Genomic DNA, 9,831 nt, shown 5'->3' on the forward strand with positions numbered 1-9,831 from the left:
GAAATGACTTTCCTTTCTCTATTGAATTGCCTTTGCACCTTCATAAAAAATTAATTGACACTATATGTGGGCCTCTGTTCCATTTATTTATATGTCTATCCTCTCCAGACTGTAGTTTTATAGTAAGTTTGTAAATCAGGTAATATGAAACTTCCAACTTTGTTCTTTTTTTCCAAGATGTTTCAACTATTCTATTTTGTTTTTTTGCTTATCTATACATTTTAGAATGAGTTTGTTGATTTCTAAAGAAAAAAAAATCCTTCTGGTATTTTGATTGGGATTATGTTGAATCTATAGATCAGTTTAGGGAGAATTAACATGTAAACAATTTTGAAACTTCCAGTCTGTGAACTGGTAGATAACTCCATTTATTTAGATCCTCTTTGATTTCTTTCATCAATGTTTTGTATTTTTTGGCATACAGATCTTTCACTCATTTTGTAAGATATTTACATAAATATTTTTTGGGGGGTGCTATTGAAAATGGTACTTCTAAAAATTTAAATTTGTGATTGTTCACTGCTAGTATAGAGAAATATGATTAAATTTGTATATTGGCACTGTATTCTTCAACCTTGATACTCACTAATTAGTTTTGATAGCTTTTATGAAGTTTCTTTGAGAATTTATGTATAGACAATTATGTCATTTGCAAGCAGAGACACTTATGTCTTCCTTTCCAATGTGTATGCCTTTTATTATTATTATTTTTTGCATCCCTATTATACTTTCTATTTTTTTATTTAGCCCATTGTTCTAGCCTGTCAAGATCTTTGGGATAATGAAATTGTCACCTACGTTTTTTTCACTGCTGATCCAAAAGTTCACCAATTCCTCATCGTTTTATTTAAAAGTACTGAACCAGATAACTTTTGTTAAAAAAAAATAAAATAAAACAAAGCAAACCCAATTCTCATTAAATTTCAAATATATATAAATGTGGAGAAAATAGTATAATGAACACCTCATATCCATCACAGAGCTTCAACAGTTATGAACACATGGCTAATCTTGTTTCATCTGTACCTCCACTGACTCCCTCTTTATGCCCCACCATTGCGTAATTTTATTTTATTTTATTTTATTTTATTTTATTTTATTTTAATTAATTATTATTTTTTTTTTAGTTGAGCCATCCTGCCACCTGTTGGCAGCTCAGCAGCAGCTCAGCTCGGGCCGGGACTCGAACTGCTGTTGCTCAGAGCTCACACTATTGAGCGAGAGCTTAACCAACTGAGCCACTTGGCCAGCCCTTCATTGCACAATTTTAAAGCACATCCAAACAACATATTATTTTCAGATAGAGTTGACAGTGAACTCCTCCACTATATTGTAAGCTATCCAAAGTTGGGAATGGTGTATTATTCATTATTTTATATTACCTGAATAGCTCAACATCTTGCACATGGGATCTATTTTCAAGAAATTTTTTTTGAAATAAATTTTTGTGGAATCATTCACGTCAGTATAGTTTAGAAACCCATTTCTCCCTTTGTCTTTTGAAAATCAGTCTAGCTTCCTTTGAGGTACTTTTCTGTATTTAGTTGTTACACAATCTTCTTTTTGAAAATATTTTATTTAACTCATATGACAAAATATAAGTAACATGTATGAGAGTATCAAAGCATAATAATTCAGGGTACACTCAACACCCAACTCAAGAACCAGAACTTCGCCAAATCACTGAAGCTGCTATGCTCCCTTCAAATCCTGTGCTCTCTCTCTTTCCAGAAGTTATCTACATTGTGAATTTTATCCTTCAAAATTTAAATAGTTATATAACTATATAGACATATATCCATAGAAAGGATATTGTTTAGTTTTGCTCATTTTTGAGGCTTATAAAAGTGCTGTCATGTTGTAGTCACATTTTTGCGAATTATCATTATTTAATTTAGAGAATTCAGACAATTTACATTTTATGTAATTATATGTATGGTTCAATTTAAATATACCGTCTTACTTTCTGTTTGTCTGATCTGTGTTTTGTTCCTTTATTTTGCTTTTCCTGACTTTATTTTTTGGATTAATTGAATATTTTTTTTGGATTTTGTTTCACCTCTACTTGTTTTTTTAGTTAAATCCTCTTTATAATTTTTTTGGTGATTGATCTAAGGTTTTTAATATATGTCTTTTACTTGCTATAGTCTATCTTCACATTATATCACTTCATATGGAGTGTATGAATCTCATGACCGAAAGCTTCCATTTCTTCCCTCCCACTTTTTGTGCCATTGTGGTCATACATTTTACTTCTCATAGATTATAAACCCTGTAATACATTGTTACTCTTTATGCTTTAGACTATATTTTCTTTTAAAGTTATTAAAAATGAGAAAAATCTTTATATTTACTCTAATTTGTGCCATTTCTGATGCTTTGCATTTCTTCATGCAGATCCAAATTTGCATTTGATACTATCCTCTTTCTGCCTAAAGAACTTTGTTTAAAATTTACTACAGTCCAGATTTCCTGGCATTATGTTATCTTATTTTTGTTTGTCTGAGAAAGCCTTTGTTTTACATTTCTTTTTGATGTGTAACACTGCTGAATATAGAATTCTGGGTTGACAGTTTTGGTTTTTTTCCCTTTTATTTCAGCACTTCAATTATGATGTTTCATCATCTTCTAACTCAAAAATTTCTGACGAGAATTCTGCTCTTCTGATTCTGGAACTCCAACTATATATGTTAGATTATTTGATATTGTACCACACTTTTTGGATTCTGGTTCTGGTTCATATTCTCTCTTCTCTCTCTTTCTTGCTCCCTTTCTCTCTCCTTTTCTTTCCCCTTTGTTCTTAAGTTTGAGTAATTTCTATTGAACTATCCCAAAGTTCACAGTTTTTCCCTCAGACATGAAGTGTACTGATATGTCTGTTGAAAGAATTAGCTCTGATATCGTTATTATTTATAGCTTTTCTATTTGACATTTTAATAGTTTCCATCTCTCTGCTAAAATGTCTCATCATTTTATGTATGTCATAAACCGTTTCCATTAGATCCTTTAGCATATTAATCATAATTATTTTTGTCTCTATCTGATAGTTCTAACACCTAAATTATCTCTGAATCTAATTCTAATTATTGCTTTATCCCTTGACAATAGTTATTTTTTTCCAAGCTTTTTTTGGTCTGTTTCATAATTTTTTTTATTGAATATGGAATATAATTTGTAGCCAGTAGAGAATGGAGTAAATAGCATTTATGTCTGGAAATGGGTATGTCTTTTTTCTCAAACTCTTAATGTGGGGAATTGACTCAATCTAGTCACTAGTTCAACTGGGTTTTTGTTTTGTTGTTGCTGTAGTCACTTTCAGTATACCACTGGCCTCAAGGTCTTCAATCACTAAACACCAATATTTTAATTTTCCTGTAGATCCAGGAGTACTGGGCGGTTATCCTCTGTGCTCCTGCTCTACCCTCAGCTTTCAGGAGTCTCAGTATGCCTATGTTGCAAGGATCCCTCTCCACACTTTCCCTGCTTCCTCAGGGGTAGGCTGCTATTGTTCGTCACTTGCTGCTAGGTTTGTTGTGAGACCAGGGGATACTTTGTTTCTCCTGGGCCAGTCTCATCTTTAGCCAGGACCTGTGCATCTGGGCCTTGGGTATAGTGCATCCTCAGTGTTCTGCCCATTCCAGTTGTGGAAACCAAACTGCCTTGTGTGTGTGGCAGGTACTGGGCAGAAGGGTTTCCTGACCTCCCCTAGTTTGGCGGACTTGTGCTTTGTATTCTTGTTGGTTGTCTTATGACCTGAGCTCCTTGATGGGTTCAAGAAAAGTTATGATTTTGTATATTATCTGGTTTTTGTTGTCGCTATTAGTATGGGAGCAGCACTCTCTTGTAACTTTCTATAGTTTAAGTGGAAGCAGATTTATATGGCTTATTTTCTTCACTCAGCATTATGTTTTAAAGATTAATTTATGTTACAACATGTAGCTACAGTTCATTTATTTCCCATAATATATATTATGTGTATATACCACAATATATCCACTCTCCTGTAAATAGGTATCTGGGTTGTTTCTAGTTATTTATTTTTATGAGCAACATTGCTTTGAACATTCTTAGTCATATCTTTCAGTGAACTTTTGTAAATTTTTCTAGCTTATACGAGGCCTGAAAATTAAGTTCACGAACTCATCCTAGAAAAATGCTACATATCTCATTGCTGAATATCACTATGGTCACATTTGAAGTACTCCCCTTGGGAAGCTATGCACTGACGCCAGTGCCTAACCACCCTTCAAAGCAAATTTGGAGCTCTTTTGCAATGGCCGTCGGAGCTATCATTGTATTACCCTTGATGTCCTGAATGTCATCAAAATGTCTTCCTTTCAATATTTCCTTTATCTCCAGGTCAAGAAAGGAGTCACTGGGGGCCAGATCAGATGAGTAGGGAGGATGTTCCAATACAGTTATTTGTTTATTGGCTAAAATCTCCCTCACAGACAGTGTTGTGTTAGCTGGTGCATTGTCGTGATGCAAGAGCCATGAATTGTTGGCGAAAATTTCAGGTTGTGTTCGTCTAACTTTTTCACGCAGCCTTTTCAGCACTTCCAAATAGTAAAATTGTTTAACTGTTTGTGAAGTTGGTACAAATTCATAATGAATAATCCCTCCGATATTAAAAAAAAGGTTAGCAACATTGTTGCAACAAGTTCACGATCTGAATTGTCAGAACTCATATCTAGGAGGGGTTTAGCTAGTAGATTGTAAGATATGTATGATAATATTCAATCTTGCAAAGTATGCCTTTGATTTTTAATTTATGCCTCTACACCTTCTGAACAATAAAGAAAAGCAGCATACATCACCTTTATTTATCCTTTCCTTTTGTCATCACCTATGTCTACCCTTCCTTTCTTTGTGACCACTTGAGCTCTAAGTCCTCCTGTGTTTTTTATATGGAACTTGACTTCACCTGTGGCTTATGATCCAGCTCTTGCTTTCTGGTCTTGATGTTATTACTTCATTTGATGGATACTTGACTCTTCGTGCTTCCCAAAATATTTTGGCTTGGACTTGCTTCTGTAGCTTGTACTGCACTGAGCCATAGAATATAATAGCCCTCATTTTATTAAGCCCTTCAATCACCATCTTCAGCTCTGGCTAATTGAGCCAGCATCCTGACTAGGCATTTACTCCTTGGCTGTGTGTGTGTCTGTGTGTGTCTATGTTATTATCTGAACACTTGAGGTTGAAATAACTCCATCAATCATTCCCCTGTAGGTAGACCCTTTAGGTAGACTTCACTTCATTCTAGAAACTGGTTTAAGTGTTTAAGTAGTCACAACTCCAAGCCACATTTCTCTGCTTTGTCTTCAAGGATATTAAGGAAGATAAGTCAAGATTTTGATACACAGTTCAGTACAAAGTGATCTGTGTTTTGCCCTCAATCTATAGACACCTCAGAGAACTGGCTTCATAAAAAAATTAAGATTTTTCTTTTCCTTCTTTGGTCTTCTTGCAGTGACTCTATAAGCCAGAATTAGAGTGCTCACAGAAAGGCATTAATGCTTGGAGCATAATATGTTTGAGGACAAATTTAGTTAGAGATTCAGTGTTTATACTCTTAATGTCAGTTGTCTGGGAATATATTTTATGATAACAGAAATATAGGTAAGAGCAAGATAGAAGTTATGGAAGGAACTAAATAAAGAAACTCTTATTTTCTATTTGATGTGAGATTCATTTTCCCTGGGGAAATATTGATTCAAAGCAGCTATGCAGTGCATAGAATTCTCTTCCCACGGTAGTTAGAAAATTAGGAGAAAACGTGGTCTGTGTTCTCAAAGACATTAGAATTTAACAAAGATTAGTATGCCAACTGATATCAATCAATGCATTAATAAACACATGGTAGAAAACAAATATAAATAAGTAAAGGTACTTAGAAGGATATAACTCAGTGTTAAGAAAAGTTGCATCAGAATAGACCAGGCCAGGATAGTTCAAGAATGAGCAGCCTCATCAAAAAGAGAAGGTGGCATGAATGAACATTTCCTTATCCAGAGGTATGCTTTAAAAAATCTACATCTTTGCATACTGCAGACTTGTCCAAGCATTCTTCTGAAAGCTGTTGATGCCCTGTGGAAACACCCTTGATCAGGCCAGTGTATCAGGCCTCTAGCTGTGAGTGTTGGCTGCAAAGTACTCACAGCTGCCCCTCCTTCGAAGTGCCTGAGCTCGGTGATCAGAAAGAGTGGTTCCCAAAAAATTAGCATTAATTTCACCTGAAAACTTGCTACTAATGCAAATTCTCAGACTCTACCCCAGAACTATTGAATCAGACACTCTTGGCTGGGGCCCTGAAATCTGTGTTTTATAGAACTCCATGTGATCCTGATTGACAATGAAGTTTGAGAACTACTATCCTAGTTGATGGGAACCACCTTGTCTTGGAGGTGAGGCACCACCCCCACCCAAGTTCCACAGCTGATGGCTGATACAGAGTACAAAAGGCCAAACTCCTTGCCTTTGAGGTGGGGAGGAGGTAATCGCTCTGTGGTATGATTTATAATCTAGAGAAGCAGCCAGCAAACCATGGTCTCTGGGCCAAACCTGGCCCCCTGACTTTTTTTGTAAATCAAGTTTTGTTGGAACAAAGCCAGGATCATTTGTGTTATTGGCAATGGCTGCTTATATGCTATAATATAATGACGGGGTTGAATAGCTGCGTGAAAGACTACCTGGCCCTTTACAGAAAAAGCCTGTTGACTCTTGTTCTAGAGAGTCTCGCCTATCCCTAGCTCATCAGACCAATGCACCATGCCTTTGCTTGATTCTCGTTCCTTCTTCATGCTGCTTCTTTCTCTCCCTTACAGATTGCATCCAAATCTCTGCCCCAGGCTCTGCTTCCTGACTAAGCTGACAAGCATGCTCACATGCTTCTTTATTTTTCTGCTACTTTTTCTGTGTTTGCATTGGCTTTAAGGGAGCTGTGAAGTTTCCCAGACTGATGTATTATACTAAACTTGCTCAGGAGGCAGTTGCCTCCTAGTTGGTCATTGAGATCAGAGATACTCCTCTCAGAAAGGGATGGCCTTTCTCATCTCTGCAACCCCAACTTTTTTTTCTACTACTTCTCAAATAAAGTGTTAGTGACTACCTGAAACGGTCTTTGTTACCCTGGTTTAAGTGTCACATGTTATTATTTCATTTGTATTTACAATTTAGAGTATGAGTCATTTCCATGAAATTTCTCACCATGTGATATCTGATTTGGCCAATGTCCAAGGACCTCTGGAAATACAAATAGAAGTAAAATAAAAATACCCTGACCACCACAGATGGTATTGTACGGGCAGGGGTTGAGCTAGGATATTATTGCAATTCATTAAGTTAAAAATATGATAGAGAAAATATTTTGCCTACATTTCACTAAATGTCCTACTGAAGGAATTAAGCTTTGTTTAAGTAGCACCCAGGCCTACAGTCTACGCCCTGAGGTGTTTACCTTTTTAATAATGAAACAGCACCAGAGTCTTTCCATTATAGTGAGGTTTTCATTATGTGATATTTGTAGTTAATGTTTAGAAAAATGTTCACAATTTCTAATGCAGCATATTTTAAAATATTTTCTTACTGACAAGCTAAAGAAAGTAGGGCTAACACACAAAATGAAAAATATAATTAGTATCAAGAGTTGAAATAGCAAAAGTCATTTTCTGGAAGGATAAAGAGCTGGAATGAGAAACGAGAAAGAGACAATGAAATAGGATCAAGCATGGTGAGCTTGTACTTTAATATTGGCTGAGGATTCAGGCTGGGATAAAAAGTGAAGAGACTGTTCTTGTCTGTGTTTAGAGACAATTAATCGTTTTCTAAAGTCGGTGGCTATTCCTCAGGATAGAGATGAGAAATAGTTTCTCTATCCTTCTTTGAAATACCTGTTTGCAGGTCAGAGGACCACTGTAGAATTTTCAAATGCATGGTTTCATAGAGCTTGCAAGAAGATGCTATATGAATGGTAAGAATAATTTCATTATCAGAATAGGGATTTTATGAACTGAAGTTTAATTTAGAATGTCAGTTGTGGATGAACATCAGTAAAGTAGTTCATATTTCAGGGACTTTGACCAAAGCTCTTTTCAGCTTTTCAGTTGATTAAAAATCATTGTTGAGTACTAATAGAGTGAATAGCACTCAAGATTCATAATTACGTACTCATATACAACCATTAGATTTTAATATAGTAATTCAAATCTTACAATGATCAATATAATGGAGGAATAGATACTAAAACACTTCACATTTGTGTACCATTGTAAAATTCTTTTAAAATACTTTCATGTCTTTAATTTTATTTTACCCTCATGACAATACTGCACAGGGGAATAGGTATTTAAGTAATTAATTGACTTAATAATCAAGTTCAAAATAAGCTTATAATAAAAATTAGTGTTTTTACCTCTCCCAAGATGGCAGCCGCTGAAGAAGACAAGTTACTACTGCCTCGGCTCCCTGAGCTCTTTGAAACCTGCAGGCAGCTTCTGGAGGAAGTGGAAGCAGCGAGCGAACCCACTGGTTCCCGGATAATCCAAGAGAAGGTGTTGAAGGGACTGGACCTCCTTAGGAAGGCTGCTGATATGTTATCGCAGCTCGGCTTGTTCAGCCGAAATGAAGATTTGGAAGAAATTGCTTCCACTGACCTGAAGTACCTGATGGTGCCAGCATTTCAAGGAGCACTTGCCATGAAACAAGTCAACTTGAGTAAGCATCTAGACCATTTGCAGTGGGCTCGAGAACATTTTTTAAACTACTTAACTCAGTGCCAGTACTATCATGTGGCAGAGTTTGAGTTGCCCCAAACCAAGAACAACTCAGCTGAAAATAACACTGTTAGTTCCTCCATGGCCTATTCTAGCCTTGTTGCTATACCATCTCAAAGACAGGCTAAGATAGAGAGATACAAACAGAAAAAGGAAATGGAGCATAGGTTGTCTGCACTGAAATCTGCTGTGGACAGTGGTCAAGCAGGTGACGAGTGTGTTCGTGAATATTATCTCCTTCACCTTCAAAGGTGGATTGGTATCAGCTTAGAAGAAACTGAGAGCATTGACAAGGAGGTAAAGATCCTAAGAGAAAAATACTCTTCAACAGAGGCATCAACTTCTCACTCATCTCTTCAGGACAGGCCTCCAATGAAACCCTTCATTCTCACTCGGAATGTGGCCCAAGCCAAAGTATTTGGAGCTGGTTATCCAAGCCTGGCATCTATGACAGTGAATGACTGGTATGATCGGCATCAGAAATTTGGAGCATTACCAGATCAGGGAATAGCCAACATGACATCAGAGGTGAAAAGAGCAGCTCAGCAACATGACGATCAGGAGCAAAAGGAGGAAGAGGATGATGAGCAAACACTTCGCCAAGCTTGGGAGTGGGATGACTGGAAGGACACCCATCCTAGGGGCTATGGCAATCAACAGAACATGGGTTAGTCTTCCCACAACAAGATGGGATTTCAGGGGCGGAGGGAGGGGCACACATCTTCCTTGCCACGGAAAGCTGTGCAGCCTTCCCCTTCCTGGGCTCCCACCTCAGCTCTGCACCAGGAAGGCAAAGATGCTTAACCTTGCTTTGCATTCAATAAAGTGTCAAGTAATTAAGGTGTATTTGTGCTTTACATAATGAACCAGCATTCTTGTTTTGGCTTGATGCTCATCATGGTGCATTCCAATTTTTTTAAAAAGTTTTTTTATTAAATATAGCTAACATACAATATTATATTAGTTTCAGGTGTACATCATAGTTCTTCAACAGTACCCTCCTGGCACTATACAGACTTATTACCATATTATTGATTATATTCCTTATGCTAAAGCA

The 9,831-nt window shown here is 36.6% G+C and overlaps 1 protein-coding gene across 1 annotated transcript; it reads left to right on the plus strand.

The window, feature by feature from the left end:
• Positions 1-8,423: 8,423 nt before the first annotated feature.
• Positions 8,424-9,446, plus strand: LOC109393974 (immunoglobulin-binding protein 1-like). The gene has a single exon (XM_019663732.1). The coding sequence runs from the start codon at positions 8,424-8,426 to the stop codon at positions 9,444-9,446; it is 1,023 nt and encodes a 340-aa protein (XP_019519277.1).
• The last annotated feature ends 385 nt before the right edge of the window (positions 9,447-9,831 follow it).

Source organism: Hipposideros armiger, unplaced genomic scaffold (genome assembly GCF_001890085.2).
Source record: "Hipposideros armiger isolate ML-2016 unplaced genomic scaffold, ASM189008v1 scaffold_402, whole genome shotgun sequence".
Taxonomy (NCBI): domain Eukaryota; kingdom Metazoa; phylum Chordata; class Mammalia; order Chiroptera; family Hipposideridae; genus Hipposideros; species Hipposideros armiger.

Bases quoted from the DNA above. Each gene is read 5' to 3' on its own strand.
- LOC109393974 (XM_019663732.1), top strand. From the start codon at position 8,424: ATGGCAGCCGCTGAAGAAGACAAGTTACTACTGCCTCGGCTCCCTGAG.